The following is a 27,798-nucleotide window of genomic DNA, read 5'->3' as shown; positions in this document are numbered from 1 at the left end:
TCTAAAAACAGGGCCTTAACTATGAGGGAAAGTTTTTAAAATATAAACCAATGGACCATCACTAACTTCAAGTGAGTTTCATAGATTACCACAATTCAAGAATCTAGCCCATCTATGTTCTTTAACTAAACAGATTTCCCAGTCACAACTTATAATCACTTTTCTACAACACACTGCAAGTGTAAACTTGCTAGGAGAGGAAAAAAAAATCTCCTTCTAGGAAGAGCTAATTGGCTTGTACGCATGTATGTAGATTTATATTAAAACCAGCAGAGCACTTAAGCAATAATATTGCCCCTTAACATTCATTATAAGCACTTGTAGCCTCTGATGAAAGCATACAACAAATAAGCACTTTTTAAATAGTGTAACTTGAAATCACTTCATGCACTGATGACACCATCTCCCACCTCATTCATTCTCCTTGTCTAAATTAAGACTGTTCTCAGACTCCCTGCTGGTCGTGGTTTTTTTTTTTTTTTTTTTTGCACACTGTTCACCAGCAGTTACACCCTTCATTCTACATCAACAGTAAGTCTGCACAGGAGCGCATAGCAAGATTCGTATTCTACTTGCCAAGTTTAGAAAACTTGAAAACCCAGCAGTAAAATCTGAACAATGAAATCCATCTTTGAGTGCGATGTTTCAGCAGGTTTGTTTTTTAAAAAGTCATTGGGATTTTCCTATTATGTCCAATTCGCAGAGGGCTCTCAACTACATTCTGCCACCCTATAACTAACCACATAGCCATATACAATATTTGAACAATCTGGAGCGAACAAGGTATGACTTCTGCATTTGAAATGTGTATTACAAAGCTGAATAACAATTTCAGATATTATTTTAATAAGTACACCAGAATGACCTGAACTCAACCCACCAGATTTATCTTGTTGGGGGGAAGAGAGGATTCTGACACAAAGTCCCAAGACAAAATTAATAGATGAGACAGTGTGTGTTAAGCATACTGTTAAGAGTGTTAACTCAACCCTTTCTGACAATGACAAAAATAAAACGCTGGCCCTCATTAATAAGGATCAGCATCATTTAGTGTTACCATCATTGAAGATTCAAGGACATCAGAACACTAAAGCATTGAGAAACCATTAGACCCGTGTGGCAAAGTGTCAGTGGGACTTACACAGGTTGGAACAGAAGTCTCTCCCCTTCCCCTTCCCCTCCCCCCCAAGCCCCAGCCCTTGGGTCTTCAGTTAATCTTATCTCGATGTGGGGTAGTAAATCCCCCAAGGGACCCACCCTACAGAGAGGCTGTAGCACAAGGTGGTGTTAAGAACCAGGAACTCCACCATTGTCTTTTCCCCTTTCTTCATTTCTTCCAAGGCAGTGGACTGGCAACAGGCTCAGCACAGTCCCCTTCCTAGACCCCACAGATTCTCACCAATCACACATACACAAAACTCTGCTTGGGCACTTTCCTGAAGAAAGGGGCCACAGTTATGTATGCAGACCTCCCCACCTTCAACCCCCATCTGCTAGAACAGGTAAGTCCTGTAGGTGGGACCCACCAGATCCTTCTTTAGGGGTGAAAGTGATGGGAGGTAGCCTGGGGTGAGGCAGTACTTAATAGAGCAGCAGAACTGGTATTACAGACAGCTGGAGACAGTAGTTCTCCGAACCAGTAAGCACTGGTGGCACACTAGTATCACTTACACTCGGATACACACCTGGGCACTGTAAGAAGGAAAAGTAAAAGAAGAAGGGAGTATATTATAGCTGCTGCTTTGCTTTTTGGAAGGGCAGATGAAAGGTCTACAAAAGTTTCACTGTAAAGGAATGCACTTCAAAGGAGAGTTCAAGACAAATAAGATCTTGTCAGCTCTAACTACAAAATTGGGCGGGGGGGGGATTGTAGCAGAAAGGTATTCTATGCCTATTACTATAACACATACTGATTTATCAACTCGAGATTAATCCTAAACAACAGAAATCTGGGTTTGCATTACCTTCCAAGTAAGCTTAGAAAAAGTTAACAGCCAGAGGAAGGGATTGTAGAAGTCTGAAATTAAGCAGTGTCAAAGTATGGGCCTTTCAGTTAATTTCACCACTTGTTAACAGCTGAAGTTCTTCGTCAAGTGCCTTGAAAGGGGAAGCTAGCAATCACCTCTGCCCCCTCTCAGTTTCAAGGCCCAGCCGCTCCAGGGAAGCTGGGACAGCATCCCTCTCCCAAAGAGAGAAAACAAAATTCTTCTCCGGGCCACCTACCGCGCACCCTCTGCAACACTGCACCCATGCACCCTCTCCGCTAGCATCCCAGCCGGGGTGTAAGAAAGCAGAACCACAACCCTGAGGAAAACCAAGCCACAGTCCTCCGGCAAACCGTGCCCAGGAGCCTCCAGCTCACCACCACCGCCGGGCGCTCCTGAACAGCTGCAGGTGAAGGCTCGCTGGCGGAGCTCAGCACCTCTCCACGAAGGTCCTTCGCGGAGGAAAGGCGGGGGGGGAGGAAAGCTCTGTCCGCCTTTGTCCCGGAGGAGCAGCGGGTTCAGAGCACACACAAAGCTCGCCCGGGCTTCCCCCGCCTCGCACTCACGCTCCCTCCTGCCTTCCCGCAGCCGCCGTCGATCCCAGACGTGCCAAGGGCACGGGGGGACCGCGCCGAGCCCCTCCGACGCCGGTAGCCTTTGTCCAGGGACGGGCAGGGCCGGGGCCGGAGCCAGAGCCCCGACACCTGAGGGCGGCGAGCGACCCTCCCGCGCGCGGCCCGGCCTCGCGTCGCCGGGCTCCTGTCAGGGGCCGCGGCCCGCTGCAGCCCCCTCTGCCCCAGCGCGGCCGGCGGCCCCCCCGGGAAGCCCCACCTCAGCCCCCCCATTTCTGAAGAGTGCTGCAAAAGCGCCCCCCTCCCCAAGGCTCCGCGCTGCCGCCGCGCCCGGCGGGGATAGCGCCTGAGAACAAGGAGGGCGCCCCGCACTCACCGCCGCCACCGCCTCCTCCGGCCCCCAGCACCCCAGCAGCAGCACCAGGCAGCCGGCAGCCAAGCTGCGGCTCCGCCACCGCGACTCCATCCTGCCCGCTCAAGAGCTCCGGGGCTGGCCCTGCGGAGCAGGCATAGCGCGGCTCCCTGCAGGCGGCTCCTACCGGCCGCCCCGACGCCAGCGCCCACCCCTCTGCTGCACTCGCCCGCTTCTCCCGGCTCAAGTCCTCCCGGGACTACTTGCCCCATAGTATTCATCCGCACCGTGGGCGGGAGGGCGGCCGGCGGCGGAGGGTACGCGCGGGCGGCATGCCCCACCGTGACGGAACCGCGAATCCCCACCGCCGCTCTTCCCGTGGGCGCCGGGGCTTTATGGGCTCGAAGGGCGGGCACCTGCCTCGCCTCGCCCCGCACCTCCACCGGGCAGAAAGCCAGCCGCTAGATCCCGGACTATTTTCTCTAGCGGAAGCATCCCAGTGTGCGAGGGCAGGGGGAGCTGTTGGCAGTGCCGGTCGCACCTCAGGAGGGGCGGGCGGCGGGGCGCGGGGCTGCCGGGGGCGCCCGGCTGCGGCTCTGCTCCGCTCGGTCCCGTCCCGTCCCGCCCGGCTCCGCCCAGGTGCGACGCCTCAGCGGAGACCGCGCAAACTTTCTGCCCGGGCACGCTGTGGCACGGCGCGGGGAGCGGAAGGCGGCGGACGCCCTGAGGGGGCCGCGGAGCAGCGGTGGGCAGCCGGCGGGGACCGACCCCGAAGGGGCAGCGCCGCCGAGGCGGGCCCGGCCGCTTCCCCTGGGGCGAGGCACCCTCGGTGCCGTGGGAAGGTGAGCGGCGGCGGCCCCCGCCGTGCCCGCCCGCCCTGAGTGACGGCGGCGGGCCCTCCTCTTCCTCCGGCGGCGCGGAGCCGGCGGGCGCAGTGGCGCGTAACTGGGCTGCGTCCCCGCCGCCTCCCCCGCGGGCTGCCTGAGGTATGGGCCGCGGCTGCGCGCCCGCCCCGCCGGCCGCGGGGCGCGCAGGGTGAGTGCCGAGGCGCCGGGCCCCTTCCCTCCCGGCCGCCCGCCGGCCCCACGGGTGACCTGTTCCTTTGCTCCCTGCAGGCTGCTGCTGCTGCTGCTGCTCTCGCTGGGCGCCGAGCTGGCGAGCGGGGTAAGTGTGCGGGTCCCGGCCGCGCCTGTGCCCCGCTTCGCTGGGGGGGACGTGCCGCTCCGACCCGTCGGGCTCTGGGCATCCTCCGGCGGGGAAGCAGGCGTCTCCCCACCCCCTTCAGAAAGATGTTTTGCTTTGTTTGTTTTTTTTTTTTATTATTATTATTATTTTTAATTACCATACACCTCTGCTTCGAAGTTCTGTTGTGCCTTTCCTCCACTCAACCTTCATTAGTTTCTGCCCAGTGCGCTGGGGTGACAGCCCACCTGCGTTCGGTGTAGCAGCTTTCTACGCCTGAAGGGATGACCAATTCTCTCTGCAACTGACCGCCTTCATTCTTTTTTAGCCTCTTTCAAACCTTTCTCTTAAAAGCTGACCCTTTAGATCCTTGCTCGCAAGGGATCCGACCCAGAACACCTCATAACTAAGGAAGAGCGATGTGAGAAATTAAAGGATTAAGCTGTTAAGTGTTCTATCAAGGTTCACGAGTATGAATTAGTAAACGTGTTTTAAATTCCTAGTCGACGTACAGAAGCAATGACTTTATGATCTGTCAGTCTGACAATTTTATGACATAAACACAGATTTCTCTTGCTGTTCCTAATTAACATTTGAACAGATTAGTAAGGGATCACAGGCTCTTTAAATGTTCGTGATTTTTCATTTTTTTTGGCGTTGTAATAGATTTTCTGCAACTGGGATGCTGTAATTGTTGGCCCACTCAATTGCAGTGAATAAAGGAGTCCTTTGGAAAGTCTGTAGCCTAAATTAAGTGTCCAACTGGTGTACAGCCGGCAGTTCAAAAAAAATCTCTTTGTTATATTATGATGTAAATTAAGATAGTACAATACTCCAGTCTTTGTGGTCCGGGTTTTATAGCACATGCAGTAATGAATTAATGGAAGTAGTTAGTATAACATGTTTTAAGCATGTTTATCTTAATTTAACTTCTAACAGACTTCTAACAAAAACAGCTAAAACATGGGTTCTTGATTTGTCAGCCAATGTTTTTCTGCTGCTTATGCTACTCTTTCGATTAAAATTTTAAGAATTTAGAACCTTCTTGTGCAACTTAGAAGAATGGCTTTAACAGCAGAGGGGTTTATGCTTCTCATATGTATGAAAGGCTTGATTCTGCTTTGTACTCTTTATAATCAATTGCACTAGTAGAATTTCATCATCCTGATCAGGTGGTAGTTACAAGCTCTAATCTTCTCAAAGATTAAAAGATTAGACACTTTTCTTCAACAAAACCAAGAACTGTTCTTCCAAGTGTTCTTGCTGCAGTGGAATCTCTGTGTGGAAATGACTTTCATAAAGCAAATATTTTCAAAGCCTTTTGAAACAAATTTACCACATTTTGCAGTTGTTTTTATTATAAATTCATGCAACAGGTCAATGAAATTGTTCCTGGTTGATGCAGATGTAAATGACAGCAGGTTTTTTAAATTGTTTGCTCCAATTCTTCATACCTGTTGGAAAGTGCATTTCTCAAGCAGTCAGATTTTCGTTAGTTCCTTGACATGTTTCATTACCCGTAAAGGCACTTTGTCAATTTAAGTCTATTGCAATGAGTTGAGTAAGCTTAGTATCTGCATGCCACTTCTAAGTCTTCCTGCCAGTTTTCTTCAGGGTTGGAAAACAAGCAACACCTTTGTTGTGTTATCAGTCTAAAAGTATGAAAAAGAATCAGAAACAGGTCCTTAAAATATTTAGTTTTAGTGCTTTATATGTCTAAGGAGTTAATGCATTTAATTATTCTTACTAAAAATGCCATCAAACACACCCAACAGGAAAGATGTACAACTGTATTTTTGTCAACTTCAGATACAGTAGTAGGTAAATGACTTTCTGGTATCACTGAATTAAGAACACACACTAGCACCTTCCATCATGAAGTCAGTTGTTAAGAGAAATTGCTAGTGATTGAAACTGGTTTTGCAGTAAGCAGAACTTTTTTAGGAAAAGCAGGATCTCTGAAGCATTTCTTAATAGTCTTGTGCTATATAGTTTGAAGCGACTGAGCATAGTGAAGTACAGTGTTAATAAAATGAAATAAAAACTTATGTTTAATAAGGAATAATAACATCTAGAAGACTATCCACAGGGACAGTCAACTATTAAAGCACCTGTTCCTGAAGATGATGTTATTTATAACATTGTTCATCTCTTTCTTTCAGATATTCCGATTTCAATAAATTATGTATTGTAAGAGAAACATCATAAAATATTGTACCAAGTTGTTGAGTGTTCCGCAGTCATGTTACTGTGGATATGACTGGTAGGCAGTGGCTGGCACGTCAGTCCAGCATCTTGAATAAAGTTGTATCAGAGATGGCTTTGACTCAGAGGTCTCAATTAAAAGGTGTAGAATAGGATTTTAAAGTGCATCAGATTTAATTTCTCAGCATGTATTTATTTTTCCTGGATAAAAATAATGATCTATTTTGAATGGCAGTATAAAATTAGTCTTGTAATGTAGTCTGTGTTTTGAGCCCAATGTTGAAAACATGGATGACTTGCTGTTACACATGGGGTTACTTTGCAGAGAGATTGTTACCTCATTTGTAGACCAATTGCTGGGAGTGACCTAAGAGTTTCTTCTAACAGCTTTCATCTGAAGTCACTCCAGAAGCTCTGCTTCATTCATGTTTTCGATCTTTTATTGTCAGTAATTTGCATTAATAATGGACCAGGAATGTTAGTACAAGATGCTGTGCAAGCATAAAGCAACAACGTAGTACTATCTTCAAGACATTCATTACACTGTAAGACAAATGACAAAAGTTGGTCTGGAGCTGGGGGAATAAGATAAAATACTGGAAAAGTGCTAGAGAGGCAGATGTTTGCCTTGGCTAATCAGTGCTCACCCCTGAGGCTTTTCTAGTCTACAGGGCAAAATACGGGTTTTAGAAGAGGGACTTTTAAAAGGATACTCAAGAGTTTTGGTGATGTTTCTGGGATGTGCTCTCATAAATATGAGGTGAAGCATGCAATGAAAATGGTCACAAAGTCTAGAGACAGCCTCTTGCAATGGAATTTGAGATTGTCATCTCTTTACAAAGCTCTCAGCTGAGCTGCATTGTAGTCCTATCAGTCATTTTGTGCCCACTTGAGAGCATATCTGACATACAGGTGAGATGATAACTCCTCATCTGTGTTCTTTCTGCTGTTGTTGAGCTAGTTGAGCACACCTGGAATACGTGCTAGGTCTTGATGTTATATCCTAAGGAACTACTGTAAGGACTTACTGTTAGACATGTTCTCTTGGAACAGCTGAGATTTCAGTTAGGAGTTCTGTTAGCTTTTATTTTACGATTCTGGACTTCATATACTATTGCAACTCTTCCAAATCTTCTGGTGTTTGTTGTTTTTTTCTTTTTTTTGCTAATAAATGGGCAGATTAATTAGAGATACTTTCTTTTTCTAGTGCTTAGTATCTTGGTCAACAGAACTTCTACAGTATCCAAGTAAGGCAAATAAAAACTACATGCCAAAAGCAGTTCTGGGCAGTCTGCTGTATTGTAACTGAAGCTTTAGTAGTTTATGACAAGCTAGCCCAAGTGATCTTTTCTCTTCTCTTAACATATCCCAAGGTATTTGGTGTGATTTTTTTTTCTATATATATCTACCATAAAATATTTCACAATGTCTTTTTTAATTGAACCAAGCTCATTGTTTTTGGTGGCCTTATGTCAAAAATAAATTTTGTTCCACAGCTCTGTCAGAGGGAAAAAATAGCTGTTTAGTTATTAATATTTAAAATTAAGGTTGTAACTCTGATCATTCCAGTTTTGTTTCTGCAAATACCATCTTATCCATTAAGAGCTATTTAAATGTTTTTTTGCTGTTTATTTGCCATTTTAATCAGTATTTACAAGTATGCAGTCCTGTAGTTTGACTTTTACAGCTATATCTACATAGCAGTGAGCTTTGTTGGGAAAGAAGTAGTATCTGTAGTAAAGTTAATTGTCTAAGGAAGGAGCCTATAGAATTTAAGAGATAATGTAAAATGCAGCAGACCTGATCTTGTAAATCTCAGGTTTTGTTTACTGGGTAAGGCAGCTTCTAATCTCTAAGAATGCATGGGTGTAGAGACACTTGTTTAGTAAAGATTCACATACTACATTGAGAATGGTCATTCTGCAGAGATCACGTTTGGATAGTAATGTCTGTTGCAAAGTAATGAGAATTACTACCTGGTTCTGTAGCAAAATAATGAGAATTACTTTTAATAAAAAATGTAAGATGCAGACAGTTCATAACAGTGTTAATTATCTAGCCCTTGCAAAGACATGTTGAATTTTATGGAAGACTTGCATTTTAAGTTGAATATCCCTTTCTCTCCCATCTGAAAAAATAATTGCTAAATATTTTCTGGGTGCTAAAGGTAATTGAACATAAAATGTGGCATTTTATTTGGCATTTGGATATGATGTTAGGTCACAGCAGCTATGGAATGAAATAACGCAGTGGTTGTGTCCTGAAGAGCTTTTTAAATATCAATACCCATTTCTGGTTGTGGCTGCCTTTTGCATATGTGTGAGAGGTTTTGTGTGACCTGAAGAAACAAGAAACATTTCATTTCACTTTCTGGACAAGGCAGCTTTATTGCCAGCCACCATGTTCCCCTAACTTAAGAACTGCTATTTAGTAAGTCATGCTGGTGTCCATAAAGGGGGCATTTCATGGTGGCACTTCTCTCTTCTTTGTCCATTGTTGTAGTAGAGATGCTCTGTTCATGAGTAGTGTTCTGGTACTTTACTACTTACTCTTCCTCCTGAGGTAACTGCAGTAACATGCTGATGCTTAGAGATATTGTGAGAATGCTACAGACTGCCAAAAGTTGTGATAGTAAAATGGCTCTGGCTTGCAAATCCCCAACTCTACGAAGTCTTAAGTCTGCTTCTTTCTTGTTTAGTTTTTGTATAATAGTCATGCTCCATGTGTAGGCATAGAACTGCTCCAGGAGGAGAGCTGGTACTCCCTGACTTGTACAGGGAAAAAAGAATTCTTCATGTTCAAGAAAAGAATTTCTGATTCTCCCATATCCCCAGAGACGGAGCATCTGTTCAGGCAAAGTTGTCAAACTATTGCCAGCTGTTGATGTTTAATCAGACAATTTTTTTGATCCATAGGAAGCTGTGATCTTTTTTGAAAAGAGTGTAATTGATCCAGAAGCTAATTCCTGTCTATGCAGATACTCTGCGTTATTTCTGCAAGTACTTTTGCTGCTAACAACCGGGTACTGACTGGAGCATTAAGATTAGATATCCAACTAGCCTCTTGTCAGACAGTTTTGGTTATGTATCAGAAAATATGACCCACCTGGTTTTTGAACTTCTTTTAAGGTTAGCTTGGAAGGCAGCGCTACAAAACAGTGCAAAGCTAATGATTCTGTATTAACCACTGCTGAGGAAACAGATAGGTGTTTCAGATATGGTGGCCAATTTTAACCTTTTGTCAGTTCCTTTTATGGGATTACCAATTCTTTTAGAGCAATCCTTTAGGTACTTCAAAATAATGAACTTAAGGTATTTTTCGGGGTTGGGGGCAGCTATTCTCATACTGTAGAGTGGTGAAGTCATGGTGGATACAGATGGAAAAATCTTTGCTGCCCGAATTCTAGATGTACTTGACCTCCTCTCTTCCTTCCAAAGTGGGCTTGTGTGCCCCTCTATGGATGACAATTTAAAATTAAATTACAGCCTAGATACCAGTATCAAATTGTATTGCCAGGTGAAAAAAGAAGGGACTTCGGTAACACCTGTGTCTTAGCTTAAATGTTATAGTGATGACAAAGGAGAAAAAACCAAGATTTTTAAGCTTTGATTGGTAGATAATTTTTCAAGCTCTGTGAAAATCCAGTCTCAAAATAAGGGACTGCTTTCTTTGTTCCGCTGGGCAGTAACATGAAATGAAGTAAAATGAAAGCACTTCTGCTGTTACCTGTGGAAGGGGTTGGTCTAGCAAGGTCAGTCTGTGTTTTGAAAGGGATTGGTAGGAGGCAGAGTTACTTGTTAGAGGGTATCTGCGAAATGCAGTCTTGATAGTGACTGCAATGTTAAGTATTATTGGAGGAGAAGGATCAGTGGGAAGGGAGACCAGTCATTATGAACTTAATTTCCTTAGTTGTTTCTGCTTTCAAAATACTTTTATAAACCCAAGAAGGCTCTCACTCTCCTGAGAAGGCTATAAAACCTAACTGAGCTTGATATACTCCTTTCACTTTATGTATCTGAGAAGAAAGAGCAGTTAGAGTGGAATCATGCAGTTCTTGCTACCTGTCCCTTGCAAAAAGGGAATTTGGAAGTGTAGGCAATAAATCTAAAAATAGTTGGAGAAAGCAAGTGATTTATTCGTGTGCTTTTTGTACAGCTTTCCTGCAGTTTAGCCTGCCTTGGGTTTTTCCATACAACTTCCCCTTCTCTGATGATGGGATATATGTGGAAGTCTTGTTGCTGTAGTCTCCAGTAGCTGTATTTAACTTTCCACTTTTCAAAACGTGTTGACATTACTTTGAACACAATTAGTAAGATTAATCTTTTCTTTTCAGAATGGCTTCCTCTTCTCTCAGGTCTGAGGAAATACAAAGAGGTGGAATTAATACGAAGTCAAAGGAACTTGTTCCATGGATCTGCTTCTTCTCTGGCTTTTTTGCCACACTTGCAACTTGGAAGTGACTTTGCTGTCCCTCTGATTGTACTTTTACCCAAAAGGATACAGTGCTGTAGAGATCCCTATGGTCTGTGCTAGCTTTCCTTCTTGTTGTTTCTGCAGGATTTTTATTAGCTTTGGTTGTGTCAGCCTCATTGGGCCACTAAATCAGCATCACCAGTTTGCATAGTCTCTGCTCACTTGGTTACCTTAATATTGAGAGAATCGACACCGTGAACAAAATTGGACTGATTTACTTCAGTCCACTGAGATGACAATAGCTACTGTATTCTGAGTTTGCCTTATTCACTCCCTGGTCTCTTTTCTCCTATTTGGCTGGAACCTACTGTACTTTGTACAGCCTCCAGCCCTTGCCTCAACGTGCTCTTAAGCTCATCTGCCTTTCTAGCTCTCCTTTTTGTTTAGGAGTCAGGGAGGCTTGCCAGTATGACTCCTGGCGGTTAATCCTGTAGTGCTTTTTCTGATGCCTCGCTCCCAGCAGCAGTGAGGACGTGTCAATGCCTGTTACCTAGGAATCTCTGTTGCACAAATCTGTTTGAGAGGGTTGCACCTAGTGTTCGTTGCTTTTCCCATTACTAATAGGAACAAACGATTCCATCCTTGACACAAGCATTTGGCAGGATGTCAGTGTGATGTATGACACAGGTAGAAGCTAAACATCATCTAGGTGTTGTATCTGGACTAATTGTGAGTTATATTAGCTAAAAAGGCAGTAATTCAAGGTTTCTGTAAGAAATGGGAGTAATATTTCCTTTTTCCTTGGTTTTACATATTTTTCATTTTTACATTTCTATTGAAGGGTAAAGAGGTTGGAAGCAAGGTAGCCACATCAACATTAATTGTGTCTTTAGCAATTTTTTTGGCTGGCAGAGATAAAGACCTGCAACTTCCCTGAGATAGGAATAAAATGCTTGTACAAAGGAAGCTGCAAGCCAACTGTATAAATGAATTTATAGCACTGTTAGGAGGGGTTGGTTTTGATCTAAGAAGCAGAGGAGAGGAAAATGAAAGTGCAGTTAAACAAGGAATGGACTTACAAGTGCTCCTGTGCTTCTTAAAATTGAAATTGAAAATTATCTTCCTACTTTTTTTTTTTTTTTTTGGTAGTAGTATCATTTTAAAGCTCTAAATAGCAACTAGTTAGTGCTTTGTCTTTTCCCAACTTTTAAAATTACTGCATGTACTTTACCTGTTTACATTGCATGAGAGAGTTTTCAAATCAGCTCTTTATGTTCTTTATCTTCTTGTTTGAATCATTGAAGATACTATTTTCTATTAATGGAGACCATGCCCTCACAAGTAGTAAGGCTGTCTCTCTCTAGACATGAAATAACATCTAGCTGTAAAAAGGAGTCTTAAACCAAGAAGGGTTTCCTTAGAAAATTATACAATTAGAAAAGGAGTGATGAATCTGTTACTCTGAATACTTGCCTTTTAAGTTAAAGTCTGCTTAGAATTCATAAGCTGGCAAGTCAGTTTTCCAGAAATGCATATGTAAACACATCTCTTACTGTAACAAAGTTAAATAGATTAATTGACACAATGAATAATTGCTTGACTTTTCCGAAGAGGAGCGGGATCTTTTTAAAGTTGGAATAGTTCTCTTCATATCAGTCAAACTTTTGCTGTGGAGTGTGCAGATGTCACTTGCTCTGTAGAATATATATATATATATATATATTTTGTGTTTTTTTTAAAAGCAGTTTGGAATTATTACTACTGCTATAGTGGAAACACATCAAAACAATAGGAAGGTGAATCACTGTATTGTACTTTGATGATTAAACCTATCCACAAAGCAGGGTGTAACTGAACTGGAAGAACATAGCCTGCAGGAGCAAAAACATTTGGCAAAAAGCAAGCTTGGAAAATCAAGAATTTATAGTAGTCTTCAGAGTTTTCCATAAAAGGAGCCTGTAGGCTTTCAGCTTCAGCCCTCCTTGTGAGATATTAGACTATCATCAAAGTGTGTGTGAAGGGGTTGAAAAGTTGGAGCATTATCTATAAAATTAACGTATCTGTTTAAATACCTTCTACATGAACTGCAGCAAATGCGGAGTGTGGATTTGGCTGGAAGGTGAGGTTGGCAGCTCCTGTGTTGCGTTGCTCAGTGTGTAGCATTTTGTGTAGAACATGCTGACTCTTCATTACCAGAAGGGGTTGAAGAGTGGTAAGTTGTGGTCTTGTGGGCATGACTGAGGTGGTCTGCAATTAGCCCTGGGTGCCAAAAGTAAGGTGCTTTATTTCACTGTACTTTCGACATACATATGCTGCTTCCCCCCCCCCCCCCCCCCCCAGGGGAATAAGTGTAATACAAATGTGCTGCTTGCTTTTTAGCAAAAGGGGGTTTTATTTGTTTTCATCTGAAACAGTTTTTAACAGTGCTCTCTTGTAGGCTTTGTATGATTATTTTTAGAAAGGAGTAGAGCATTTTTAACTTAATAAGGCAGTTTTGGCTTAAATTGGGAACTGCCCATGAAATCTTCTCCTACAGATGGTACTTGGCTTTTTGCTGTAACTTGGAAAGGTGTGAGGGATAAGCTTAAGCAAAATATAGAGGAAAAGATGTTTATATGGTGGTGAAGGGAAGAAGATTTCAAACAACTCCTGTAACAAAGGTTAAGTATTCTAGTCACCACAGTAAATGTCAGATCCTTAGTGTATTTTTACCAGAAATAGATATAGGAAATACCCTAAACTTCACAGAGGTTTTAAAATTGAGTGAGGTGGTGACCATAAACAGAACACTTTAGATGGTGTCTTCAAGGTAGTGATCATATAGTTTGCTCTGTGGTACTTTTAACAACCTTAATCTCTGTGAATCTATAATCTTGTTAGGATTAAAGTGAAATCTGAGTAGATAATTAGAATGAAGTTCCAAACTGTGGTTTGACCTAATATCTCTTAGTGGTACAATTTCCATATGAATCCTGGAGCATGTGGAGTGTTGAGAGCCCTCAGCAGAGTCTCAGGGACTTGAGGGCCTCCTGTACCTCAAGTAATCTGCAGAAAATTGCCTCGGAGGCCTAGCAAAGATTGCTCTTCTGAAACCATACAAACTGAGGTCTGGGTCAGAACATCTTTTAATGTCACAGAGCACGTTTTCTGTTGCAGGTGAAATGTGTTTGCAGACCCTCCAGAGTGCTATGAGTTGTAGGACAGGTTGAATCCTGAAATGAACATGCCTGTTAAAGTTACAGCAACAATATTTGGTCTGGTTTGTTCCTTTTCTAAGGTTCATTTATCATGCATTTCACACTGTTTCCTTACATAAAGGCAAAGTAACGTGTTGCAATTTTAACTTTAAAGTACGTGATCACTGGTTGCATTACTGTATTGTCTTTCAGCCCGGGGTCTGAGTGATTTGCATATGTCCTTCAGCCGTGCCTGGCCATGTTACGTTGTGGTGGGCCAAATACTATTACCGTCCAGCTAGCATGAAGCAAGCTTTGCTCCAAGTCTTCTGGCAAGCTAACAGTAGGGTTGTATTGTGACTCCTAGTTCTCTGCTCTAGCCGCTGGATGAAAACAGACATTACAGCCAGGAGAGATGCAAAATATCACTTTGCATAATGATCTTAGGTCTATTATGTAGCTTTACTTCTTTGAACTGTGGCACCATAATTGGTAGTGCTTTGTATGTCCTAAGGCTCTTCTATAAATGAGATCACCTGTACAATCTACTTTTGGAGATCTGGAAGGGTTGAACCTCTGACCAATAAGGCACTGAACTGTAAAAAGTTGATTATGGCTATTTAAAGACTCTCCATTTAATTGTGCCAGTATGATACTGTGAAGTTTCCAAAGAATCTGATTGTTTTTTATGTTTCAGCTTCACGCTATCCAGCCAAGTTCTGCACGTTTCAGAGAGGAGTGGCAAGGTTTAAAAACCTGCTAGTCTCAACTGCAGTCCGACAGTGGTAGAGTAGAACTAACTAATGTTTATATCGGATCTCCAGTGCTACTATAACTTTTCATCTCTATTCAAGGATACTTTATAAACAGTGAACCAAAATGTTTACCAAGCATTTTGGACAGAAGTAAACTAATGCTGCACTAAAACCAACCAAACAAAAATGCTGTGTGTGAGTTGTGATTTTGAATAATTTGTGGTTTTGTTTTTTTTTTCAAACAAATCTGATTCATGAAACAATAGCTATTGAGCAAATTTCACGAAATGGGTGGTTTGGATTTTTTCATTTCAAAACTCAGGAATTTAATAATTTTTGTTTGGAGATACAATTAATAGAAGTGTTCTGCAGCTGGATGTAGCTCTCCAGATTCATTTCTTACTTCCTCCTTATCTGTCAGCTCTCTCAAAGGAAAAAGAAACTTTGGGGGTGTTTTTGGTTGGTGTGTTTTTTGGGGTTTTGTGTCTTTTTTTTTTGTTTGTTTGTTTGTTTGTTCCTGTTGGCCCCCTGTCTTGTCCCACCCCCTACCCCCCCCCCTTTTTTTTTTTTTTTTTTTTTTTTTTTTTTTTTTTTTTTTTTTTAATAAGCTACTGTCCAGATCTGGAATGATCTCATTTACAGGTTTCCCTGAATGGAAGACTGTCAGACCAGTCATCTTTGTGCAGTGATACTGGTTACAGATTTTGTTTGGATTATATGATACCATTGAATTTACCATAAATGAATTTTGCTAAGGTTTTCTATATATAATAGCAGGTGTTCTGTATGTATAAGAATAGCAAGGCAAAATACTTCCAGCAACCCTTTCATCAAGATGTATGCTTATAAGTTCCATTAAAGAAATTCCAGTGAGAAAGTTATTTCCCTCCTCTTCATTCTGGTATTATGAGCTCACTCGGAGGAGGGCAGAGGGGTACCAGGTTTTGAGCCTAAATTCCTTTGCCAGAGGAATGTGCAGTGAGACACAGGTACAGGCTAGCTCCACGACATACTTGTTTAGAGGGGCCCTTTGCAACCCAGCAGCTTACAGATCTCAGATTTACAACAGTTCTTTATCTGCATGTTTTTGTTTCAAAAACAGAAGAGACAGTGGGATTAATCTTTATGAAGAATGTTGTGAGTTTTCTTTAATTTTCAAATAATGAATATTGTTTCTTTCTTTATTCCCCTTTTATTAGGTAGGCAGTAAAATTATATTGTAAGAACCTTTAAAGTTGTGGATGTGATAGTCGTGAAGAAAGGTAGAGACAATTAAAAAACACTTGCTCCACTGTCGGATGTAGTCTATGCTATTCTGTTTAACTGAGGTCAGTGAGAATTTAGCCTGCACCTAACATAGTATGTCATCTGGGGCCTCATTGAGCCAATAACACTCAATTTCTTTTGGAACTTTATTTAGTGTCTGGCATCAGTAATCCTTATTTTTCCTTAGGTATTGGATGTCACTGGCATCCTATGCCTGATTATTTAGATGTTACCTCACGCTGTATCAAAGTAACACTAGTATCAACATGTATTTTGAACAAGTTGCAGAAGAGAACTAAAATGCTTCCATTAAATAAGCCTATCATAAAACTACTATGGAAAAGTAATTAAAATTCTATTTGAAACCAGGTTTTCTCTGTAAGTTGAAACCACTACAGTTCATTCAGTTACTTGGCAGAGTTGTGAAATTCACTGTACTTGCTCAGTTTATATCCACTGCAGCCTCTGCTATTGATAAGCCTGAAATCACTAATTCCTGCCTGATGGTATCAAGAAACTGTAGCAGGATATTGACTTCTATCAGATACTTTATGGTTAGGGCAAGAAGATAGTATTTGGCAGATAAAACCTGAGGAGCAGTTTGTGGCATAAGGAATAAGGAAACCTAGATTGTATTCTCAACATAGCTTGATGAATGACTTCATGTAACTTTCTTAAATGCTCCTTATCATGTTTGTAGCTATCTGTAAAATCATCAGGCATATGCTGATTGTGGTGGTCTGTATGTCTGTTTATCATGGAAAGAAATAAGTTTAAATTTTCTTTCAAGTCATAGTAGTAGGGAGGGCTGCTCTCAGAGAGGAAGGTATGTGTTAAGACAGGTAACTATTGGTAACAGTGAAAGAAATTTGGAGGCAGGGAGTTATATGTGTGCTTATTTGTGTTTTGCTCAAATTTCCTAAGGTGATATGAGTATTTAGCTTTCTTCATTTTCATAAGTAATCTACCAGCTTTTCTAATATGTATGAATAAAGAATCATAGTAATAACATACAAAATACGTATTTTATAAAAAATGATCTGAATTGAACTTTGACTTTGAGTTGTAATTTCACAAAACTAAAGAATTTACCTAAATCTTATACTTTACATATATTCCACTGAGGTCCCATGAGGCTGGTTAGAAATTAGGTTTACGTAAAAGCCTAGAATGGACCAAAAAAATAGCATCTGTGTAAAGCAACTGAACAATGTTGGTGGTATTTTGTGTTATTCAAGTTATAAAGGCATAATGTAAATAAACCCATAAGTAATATAGTGTATTGTCTAGGGATACAGGTGATGCCAGATTTTTTTTAAGAGCACTAAGGATTTCACAAGTTTTAATTATACTAGCCTTAGAATGCTGTTGTTTTAACAGTAGTACCTGCTTTATTTTTTATTTAAAAAAATCATCCCAATCATTAACAGTCCCGCAAGATTTCTAGCTTTGATTTTTATTGCAAGGAATTTTTATTTTTTTTTTAAATCTTACAGATGTTGGAATCATGTGAAGATGAGAACATCCATTCTTTTTACAATAAAATCTTGGTTTCTATCCCTAAATCTTAGCCAAAAATTGAGGAAAACAGGAGAAAATAAAATGATCCTGAAAGTGTCAGGTTTTCTTCCATAGGTTTTAAGACAAGTGCTTGGCTGTAGGGGCCTGTTTTGTGACATCTGGATGTTTGACTTCAGCAGGGTTGAGGAAAATAGGAGAAGGTTTCCCTGGGACTGAATTTTCTCAGTCCTGTCAGCTGTGGGGTTTCTTGCATCTTTGTATGAAACAATTGGCACCCAGTGCTGTTGGAGCTAGGACCTCTGACAAGCTGGCTGGAGGTCCGTTTAGATACGGCTGGATTGAAGAGCATTAAAAAAAAATAAATTAAAAATCATACTTTTCTGGCCTACAGGATCTGCTGTGTTGGTTATGTCATGTTTGATGCACACTGGACACAGTTAAGTGTTCAGAACAAAGTTTAGCTTTTAAAAGACATTAATTCATTGTGCACTCTCTAAATATTTTTTGAAATTTCAGTGTCTTTGGATGAGCTGGAGTTTGTGGGAGGAGAAAGGCAGTTAAATGGAGCGAGAAACTCCAACAGAGAAGCCTGCAGTGCAGGTGCCAGGAATCCTGTTTGTCGTTGCCGTTATCTGGCAGGAGGCTGTGCCTGTGCCCTGTGTATGGGTGCGTGTGTATGCAGGGGTGGAAGGAGGGCAGCTTTTAATGACTGTTCTGCAGCAAGCCTCAGTTATGTCCATTTTTGCAGTTTAATGTATAATTAAGTGCAGACTTTTATACCTCCAGCACAGCAAATGCAAGGTGTTTTGATCAATGTGAGGCAGGGAATATTTCTGTAGTTTGTTTAAATTCAAAGAAGCTAGACAACTTATATCTTGAGGTAAGATAACTTATCTAACTAAATACATTAGGTAACTTCATGGTCCATCCTTTATTTCCCATTTGTAGCACTCTGCAAGTCTATGTGCTTTAAAAGTAATCAAATAAAAAGTGGTGTTCTTTCAGTTACTCTTTCTGTACTATTTGTTGGCAAAGGTCTTAAAACCTACATTCAGTTGGCAAAAAAATGTAATTTGAAACCTTTCTCAGGTCAGTACATTTGACTGAAATTTGATGTTAATTAATGTAGCCTTGTTTGTCAAGTACCCATGGTGTATAAGCTGCCATTATTAGGGCACCTTTGCAAAATCTGAAATGAGATATTTTCTTTTGAGTTCACTGCTCATAGATAAGTGAACACTCATGTAACCTTTTGTTTGGTTTTCTGTAGAATTTAATCTACAAACTTTTCTGGAAAATAACCTTTTGCCCTTATTAATGTATTCTGTACCACAAAGGAATCTGCAAGGTGTCAGGGTGTACAGTGTACAAACCCTGCTCTTCAGTTTGAAGTTGCTGTTTGCCTCTGGGGGGGAGTTAGGAAGTTAATGTTTGGATCAGCTCATAGGTTGAACTTTTAGCTCTGGTTTTATTTCTCCCACTGCAGTTCTAGGTCTTGTACCCTCACGGCAGAAGTTAGCCTGTGTGATGAATGTGGGAGTATAGATAGCTGTGAATTTTTTTCTTGTGGTTAAAGGACGGAAACGTAGCAATTTTCAGAAGTCCAGAACATGCAATTGTTTTCAGATTTTGCATTTTGAAAATACCCTTCAGATAGTACTTTACATCAACTTTGTTAAAAACCCTTGAGGTTTAAGGATCCCCATGTACACAGAAAGGAATATTTTTTTCTGAAATGTCACTTTGTCAAGTTGTGATCTTTCTCACATTTTTATTATTGCTTCTGTAATGCTTGCACCTGTGAACTCAGGTCACTGTCTCTGACCCTACTGTAGTCTTGTGCATGAAAAGTCAGAATTGAAATACAATCCCTACTCAAAAAGATTTGGAACCTGCCAAATACATGAAAAATCTAAAGAAATCATGGGAAAATACTGCTCGGCAAGGGGCAGTCTCATCACACCAACCACAGAATTGTACTGCTGCTGTTGAAGAAACTGTGCACACAGAGATTTCTCTGGTATTCGTTCTGTTTAATGACGGCAGCTCCTCTGCCTCTTAAAACACAGAAAATGCCTGACCTAAAATGTTTGTCCTGTGTATAGATGTGGAGCTCCAAGCCTGACTTTAATTTAAAATCGCTTACTGCAGTAAGAAGGTGTTGCTAATTGGAAACAATTGTAATTTCTCCTCAGTCTTCCAACAAAGTAGTGGCAGGATGGTGAGCTCAGTGCACAGCTGTGCTGCTGCTGGCGTGTAAATAGGGACCATAAAGAAGGGACCTTTCTGCAACAGTGTGTTATTGTTAAGTTGATTGTTGATGTGATAGCTCAGATCATAAATCTTTGAGTCAATGATTAGTGATCCAAAGGGATCATTCTCTTCCTTGTAACAACAGAAGGGTTATACTTCCAGAAAACATCAAATTTTTTCATATACTTGGGAAAAATCTGTCACTCTAAAGCCAAAAAAATACAGGAAACCTGATTGAGCCAGAAAATATATCTCAGTGTTCACTCTAGGAACAATATGCATGACTCTTACAAATAGAGAAATTAATCAGGGCTGTAATCCTTGAGTAAGATTAATATTAGAGTATCCAAAGCTGTTATACTTGATTCAAGTAAAAATGTGTGTGGGTGTATGTTTATATACAGCTATTGCTTAGTTTTGACCCCTTTGAAATCTCAAAGGGCAGTAACAGCAGGTGGAAAGGTTTTTCAGGGTAAATTTGGTGTCATGTCCGGATTAGTTGTTCAGTATCTCACTAACTTTTTTGATTTCTAGAAGAAGGTTAAAGGAGGAGAGGATATTTAGCCAATCTAGTTTTGAACTAATTTATCCATTTAACTGAGGTGTGACTCAGAGAATGATCATCAACAACCTGAGCCCTTCTATGGCCAAAGAAGGATGGTGGTGGGAGAGTAATTTGGTGCACCAATATCAGATGACTCGCTGGCATAGGGAATGTAAATTATTACCTCTGATACAAAGATCCCACGTGCTATGAAAAACTCTTGTAAACTGGCATGTGGATAGGCAGTACACAAGAGATCAACAGAAAAGGGAGCAAGGATGGTACACAGTACAGCTGTTCACTTACTCTTTCCTTGCAGTGATGCTCAGGGAACTCTAAAGGATTTCATCCATGTAAGCTATTTCTGTAAGTCCCATTGCAGGGTGCGCAGCCTGTCCACGTTCTGTCACTGTGGGGAATAAAGAGTCAGGATAATTATGCAGATAGCAAAACCTACTATAGTCATTTTCAGATAATAAACAAAAGACATGAAGCAAGTGTTATGTCAATGTGGAGTGTGGTGTATTAGATTCCTGCTGTGTTAGTGTTTTGTTTTGCAGCATACCAATAAACATTGTGCATCACCTTTGAATGGGGAGAAGGCTATATGATTTTTCTATGAAATGGTAGGGAAGTTTAAGAAGGCAGAATATAATTGTTTGTCTTGGAATATGACCAGGATGCAATGTCTAATAACTCCAATATCTCTGGTTTCCTAATGGCCACCAGATGCTGGGACCTCTGGTTTTTATCTCATCTGAAAGAAAGGCTAAGTCATCAAGAACCCCTGATAGCTCAGGATAGACTGAGATATAAATGCTTCCTGCTAATTCCCAGCCCTGCCTGTTCTATCACTCATGTTTCTGGTGAAGCTTCTTATGACAACATGGTTGTGCTGAGATTGGGAGTTTTTGATGGGGTTAGGTGCAAAAGGTTGCCGCTTTCCTGTGAGATATACACATTCCTTCATGTCAAGGCAAGGGTTATGGTGATTATTGTCATAACAAAGACAAAATACATCTAAACACACTTCCCTAAAATACTTTTAAAATATTTCATTTTCCCTGAGGAATAACTTAACGGTCAGTCTTTAAAATGAGGATTTGTGCTCAGTGATGAATTCAGAAGTAGATTGCGAGCCAAATTAGAAATCAGCTTACTGCTTATAATTTCAAGGAGGGATTTAGTGGGTGACCTTTCACTACTAGTTGTCTTGTTTCCCTGAGCCTTCTCTTTTGTGCTTTTTTTTGTTTGTTTGTTTTGTTTTGTTTGTTTTAACCATGAAGAAAGCAATCAAATACTTGACCATGTGCAAGAAAGTAAGTGTTTCAGGAAGTTTTCTTCAGAAGGCTTCCTTCTGGGATATTTTGCAAATCTCTGTGTATTTGTTGGCCTTGTAGGGAAAATATACAAACAATGATGTTCCTTCTTCAGTCTGAATGATGCTGTCACACTGTTGTGTGACACCTTCACCCAGGAACTTGAGGATCAATAGGCTGTAAAATACTTTTCCAGACTTACAGTCAGTAAAGATATTTTAATGCTTTAATATTACTAAATATGTTAATTTCCCTTGCCTCTTGGGTTCAATAGTGATTATATTGCGTTACGTGGCAAGCAAGAGGATGCAAACAGTTTTGTTAGTGAATTAGAGAACATGTAACATTTCTTTAATACGGTCAATACAGTCATTTGTCAGAAAGAGAACCACAGTGCATTGTTTTTACTTTCTGTATTTCTTTAGCTATCTAGAGACATGTAAAATACATAACCAGACACGCTTCAGACACATTAAATAACTTCTGTTGTGTTATATTTGTTAAGAAATGTTGTGCTGGCTTTGACTTTATAATCAAACTGCCTTTGATTATAAAGAAAACAAATCTTCTGAACTTTCCTTGTATATTGTGTAGCCAGAAACGTAAGTCTTGCAGACCCTGAAAGTCTGGATGCTAGCTAGTGTTCAAAAGGAGGATGGACAGCAACTGTAGTTCCCTTACTGAGCCCTCAAACAGCTGGTTCATGTTTTCAGCCATCACAATTACCTATAAATACAGGAACTGACCACCTATCTTCCAGGTGAGTAAGTAGAAACTTTCTCTTCGACTACTATTTTGAAGTACCACCTTAAATTCCATATGCTGTGCCATGCATCTTTGCTAATCAGGCTTGGAGAGTCATGCCAAAAGCAGTGTCTGTTATCTCCCTCCTCTTTAGTGGTGAGTGGGACTAGATATGCAGAAAAAGCTACTGGTATTGTGCGACAGTAATGAGTCTGTGAAGAGTCATCTTACCACCTGCTGCACTACAGGGTTTTGCACCCAGCTCCTGCACACTGTAAGCAGTGAATGATTCACATAAACTCAGACCAGAATAGAAAGAGGAACCTTTCAGTCATGGTGGTCCTTTTTCAAACAAACCCTAGGGAAAGTTTTCTGGTCCTGCATGTATGACTACTGGACATCTTCTGTTACTCCTTTTTAAAAGTACCAGAGTTCAGCAATAGCTGCAAATTAGAGCACCAAGGTTTCTAGTGGTCCCATTTACAGGGGGAAATGGGGAGTGGGGGAAGAGTCAAATTGCTTAGGGATATCCATCTACTGATCCTGGAGGAAGAATGATAAAAGATGAGCTTGACTGTGCAGGTCTGAAGCACACAAGAAAAGTCTGTGTCCTGGGGAATGCAGTGGAAACCGCACAGCACTCGTGGCAGTTGAGGGTAAGGTTGAATTTACAGTGGATGAACATGAGAGCAAGGCTGACCTTACAGTGGATGTATGGGGAGGTGCAATATCTGTTTATGGGAATGGAAATGTTACTTTATCTGTTTTTCCTGCAAGTGCCGGTACTGTACTTTAAGAAGAACTTCTTTAATCCTTAAAGCCTTGCAAATGAGTTTGATATACCTCAGCATTTGTGGAAGAGCTGTGACCAGACTGAATTTTTCTTCTGTTTTCTTTTTCATTCCCCTCTCCTTTCCCTCCCTCCAGCTAAATTCCAGCCCGCATCTGCCCTTCCACTGAAAGCTTAAAAGCTTTTTTCCTTCTATGTGACCTTTGCCCTCCCTTTAAGCAAGTGCTAGAGAGAGAGGGCCAGGGCAGGGGTCAGAAGTCTTGTCAGTCTCCTCCCAGCAGCAAGAGTTCTTCCTGAACAAGAGCAAAATCCAGTGAGAATTCAGGATGTACATTCAAGCCAGTCTATCATGTCTTAAAGCCTTGATACTTGGATATTATCAAAACATTAGCATCAAAATATTATTGCCAATATTGAGCTCTTGTTATTTCTGTACATTTTTTCCTTAAAATCCAGGTATAGGTGGGTACTTCTGCTTACATTTTTGGAACCAAAGTACTAAAAGCAGAGAGTGATTTAAACAGTTCCATTTTTAATAGTTCCATCCAGAAGACAGGACTGCTGATGTCAAAATATAATTGCTCACGTAGCTCCTCTAGTCTGACGCGAAAATGCCTTAGACGGTGTAGGCTACATTAGTACTCGAGGGAATCTGCCAAGATCAAGACCTACATGTTCCTTCTTCCAAACAGTATGTAATTTATTTTTTCATTTCAAAATTAATGATCTCTTCTTCCTTTCCATTCTGACCCTTAAAGAGGGACTGAAGACAGGGAACTGCAGCTTTTTAAAAAGACTTCTGAAGCTGAAACAAGTGAAACTGATAGTTATATATTCAATTAGGTCTTATGAATCCAATTCAGCATACGTGAGCCATAGGTTGCTGGTCAAGGTAGTACAGAATGACTGAAGAAATGTATTTCCTCTATTCAAAGTTCTGGTTTAAACAACATGAGAAATGGGTATTTGTTTAAACATTTTAGATATTAATGGAAAGTCTTGAGGTTTGTTGATCCCTCCTGCCCAACACATTCACAATACTACTTTCCTCACAGCACACTGAAGACGTGGCCTGTAGGCCCTTGTTAGATGTGAAAATCTTAGGTATAGCAACAGGAAAAATCTAACTTGTACCATAAAAGCTTCAAAGGCTTGAATATGGCTCCTTTTTTTATATGGGAACTGGAACTCTGAAGGCTTGAGATTTGGGAGAGTTGGGAGTATGAAGAATCTTAAGATTGGTTCCTCCTTATAATTGCTTTATATCCAGCAGAGGTCTTTAGTCAGTCGTAACTGAAATCTTCAAAATCTGAAATCTGTTTGCCTCACAGAAATGTTTGTAGTTGTGAGATGTTGATACTGGAATTGCTTGCACTGTTTGTAAAGCCATTTGAGCCTGAAAAGTAGATGTTTCGAAGGTGAAAAACAATCTGATCCCCAGCAAAGCTGGAAAGTTCTGATGTAGGAGGCACTTACTCCAAAAGATGTTTTGTTACTGCTGAATGCTCAGAATACTTCAGGGTTAAATTTATATGATGGGAGTATTCAAGCAGAATTTTTCCTTTGTTGCAAATTACTGCATGTATCTAATGCACAGTTAATAGATCATGGGGTTTGCTCAGAAATATAAGTTAGCAAAGGTATGTGAAAAGCTGAACATTCTTTGTATTTTGGCTCTTACTCTTTCTGTATGTACTATTCTAATAGGTTTTTATGAAGCACAAAAGCAGGGAGGGATGGTTTACAGTGTCTAAGCTGTGAGGTGGCTACCTCTTTGTCTGTTTTGAGGTTTTGCTGACCTATACTAATGCCAGGCTCATACATTTGCTATGTTAGTTGGATGTGTTAAGAGACACATTTGTGTCTGTTTGTAGTTAGTGAATTTAAAGGGTCTAGGTATAGCTCTGGGAAGTTGCTCTGATGAAAAAAGAGGTCAGTCTTTGAGGTACTGAGAGATCATTTGGCTTTGAATGGCTTTAGGTGACCCATTACATCGTGGTAATGTGTTTTGTAAGGAGCAGTAAGAACAGTGGTCCTATATAAAAAAATATGGAGACCGTTCCTTTCTGCTATATGCTGGACAATATTGGTACTATAATTTACAATGCCAAGGTATGCAAGGATACTCTTAATTTTATGTATTCTATTCTGAGCATGTCAGTGTCAAACAAGTCAAAACAAACACGAGGCAGGAATAGCAAAAATGAGCCAAATGTATTCTTGGTGGCGTTGACTGCAAAGTCTCTGCTTGCATCAGTTGTGAATTTGGATCCAAGACTTCATGCAAATACTTATCTTTCTTAGAGACAAAATAAGGCCAGGTGAAGTGTGTGTACTTTCTCTCTCCCTTGCCTTCCTTGACTCTTGTGTTTTTGAAAGTTTTTGAAAAAAAATCTGAGAATGACCTGAATATTGGGGAGGAATGTATAATATTCATATAAGAAAGCATGGAAATTATTAGCCAGGAAGACTCTTCAGCTGTCCTAGTCAGATCAGAGTTAAATGTGTATGTGGCAAGTAGCTCTAAATGCATTGGTACTTATGATAGGCATTGATACTTAGTGTTGTTATTGACAGATTTTGCTCCCTATATTTTATTTCATATGCTGAGCAAAGAAAGAAAGAATGTAAAAGGGAGGAGCATGAGTTCTTGAAGAGTGGCAGGGAGGTGGGAACCTGTGTGTATTACTGAGACTATCAGAAATGTTTGAGTTTGGTTATTCTTAGAAGAGATGCTGTTTTCAATTCAAAGTAACTGTATTTAAAAGACCCCAGGGTTTGTGGGGGTTTTGTGTTAAAAAGATCTAAAATAATCACATTTAATCTGCTGGTATGCAGTCGTTCAATCTGTGGTCAAGAATACCTTAAAGATAATAAAGCCTGAGCATTTACCTGTGTTCTTATGCTTCTGGTTTTAGCTACTTGGATTCTTCTGCTGCATTCAAGCTGGGTCGAACTCGCAGAACATCCAGTTCTTCCTGTAGTCCAGCTATTGAGCTGAATGGGGAGATTTTATGATTTAAGAGGCCCTGGAGCATCTTCACTGTTTAAATTGTTGGTGTTTGTAAAACTGTCCTTGAGCTGTCTTATTTAAACATGCTGTTCAAATTCCTCACTGGAGAAACAGAAAGCAATCCTAAAAGATACCCCTGACAGAGCTCTGTTTACTTTGCTGTAATAGTGACACCATATATTCTTTTTAAGACGGAAAAGATATATGCACAAATGAAGACAGAATTGGCCTAATCAAAATGTGGGTGGGTGGAAAGTGAATAACCTTATTCTGTGACTGAATGTAAATTACTGTAGTATGCTCTCTTTAGATGATAGCCTCCTAGATGTGTTCTCATCATTGTTTGCATCTTATTAGTTCCTGTTTTCTAAAAACAATTGTTTGCTTCTTATTGCTGACATAAAAGAGGTCTTTGAAGATAGTCTGCTGTAAGAGAGACAGCCTTGAGTCATAATGAAAGTGCCAAGCTGGAATAAAAAAAGTCAAAGTTTTGATTGTGGAAGTGCTGTGTGACCATGAGTTGTTTTTCTAACTCTCCTCTGCATTTCGTTCTGCGGCTGTCATGGGAATAGTGATACAGATGATAAAAAGCTGTTGGCCATCATTGCTGAAGTATATAGTATTTCCAACATACTTTTAAGCTCTAAATATCAGCAGATGTTATGTATGGAGAAACATTTTGCCAGGAAAACAAGTTTACAGCATCTAACTGTGCAGACACTGACATATAGTTTGTCGTCAAGTCTTATGTTGCGTCTGCACACTGATTTTACAGTGGCAGTCTCTGATTTCTGCAATACTATTTCTGCTGGCATTTTAAAAATCACCCATTAGAAAAGGCATTTGCAGAGGAAGGGAAGGATTCTAGCTAGGTAAATTACTTGCCTAAAATATTTTTGTGCAGCAGGTAGAGAAGAGCTTTTAATGCAGCCCAAGGACTTGGACAGGGTGTCAAAGCTTATCTTCTACAACATAAAGCAGTACAGCATAATTGCAAAAACCATGAAGAGAGAGATGTATTTCTGGTGATGCTCCAGCAGTGTGTTTGGAGGGTGTACTTGCTTTTGGTCGGGAGTTTTTACAGAAGTGTAATTTAGATAATGTTTGTCAGAAGCATTTAAGTATCATGTCTTTGAGATTACTTAATACTCTAAAATTATGTTCAGGATAAATTATGCTTTGTCATAAACTAGTGGAAGCTGCCAAGAAATCTGGGATGGTAGATTCTCTGCTGAACTACCTTTACCTTCTGACATAGTGGTAAATTGTCACTTTTGAAGTGATACGAAATCAGAATTAGGACCAGTGTTTCTTTCACCCTGCTGTCCACTTTTAAGCCAGTCACCTTTGCTGGCTTTTGTTAGTCCATTGCTTCTCTGTTTAGTAAAACTAATTATTTACTAGCCTTCAGATGACAAGGAACTGAAATGTCTAGGCTAGCTCATAAGGAAAGACATCTGAGACCTGGATGCCAGGTGTATTTGGTACCTTCATCCCAGATTGAAGCAGAAGGCCCCATCCTTTATGATATTGGGCTTCTTTGATCATGATGACTTCATTCACATATTCTCATGTAGATAAATGGTAAAATTTCACTCTATTTTGGAAGTGCCGTTTGAACGGCAATAGGGCCAGATTTCAATGCATCTTGCTGTCCGCTTGTCTGGCCTGCACTCCACCAGTTTCTCTGTGAGGATGTTAGGACAGT

The 27,798-nt window shown here is 40.8% G+C and overlaps 2 protein-coding genes across 3 annotated transcripts in view; one reads left to right on the top strand and one right to left on the bottom strand.

The window, feature by feature from the left end:
- COL4A5 (collagen type IV alpha 5 chain) overlaps nucleotides 1-3,467 on the bottom strand; it is an 86,639-nt gene extending 83,172 nt beyond the window's left edge. Inside the window, exon 1 of the mRNA XM_080365828.1 lies at nucleotides 2,934-3,467. Within this exon, the coding sequence (XP_080221954.1) occupies nucleotides 2,934-3,023 (90 nt within the window). The 5' untranslated portion in view covers nucleotides 3,024-3,467. The remainder of the gene's footprint in view (nucleotides 1-2,933) is intronic.
- The window catches only part of COL4A6 (collagen type IV alpha 6 chain), a 140,892-nt gene continuing 116,493 nt past the window's right edge, over nucleotides 3,400-27,798 (top strand). The window contains exons 1-2 of one of the 2 annotated variants that reach the window (XM_080365825.1): nucleotides 3,400-3,751; nucleotides 4,025-4,073. Coding sequence is in view for 1 of the 2 variants with exons in the window: in XM_080365824.1 (XP_080221950.1) it covers nucleotides 3,898-3,944; nucleotides 4,025-4,073 (96 nt within the window). In the remaining variant the exon portion in view is untranslated. Of the gene's footprint in view, nucleotides 3,945-4,024; nucleotides 4,074-27,798 lie in introns of both variants that reach the window. The other variant, XM_080365824.1, reaches the window with a different exon arrangement.

This window comes from Falco punctatus (assembly GCF_963210335.1).
Source record: "Falco punctatus genome assembly, chromosome: 15".
Lineage (NCBI taxonomy): Eukaryota > Metazoa > Chordata > Aves > Falconiformes > Falconidae > Falco > Falco punctatus.
The sequence above is the reverse complement of the archived record's forward strand: the minus strand, read 5'-3'. Positions and strand labels throughout refer to the sequence as shown.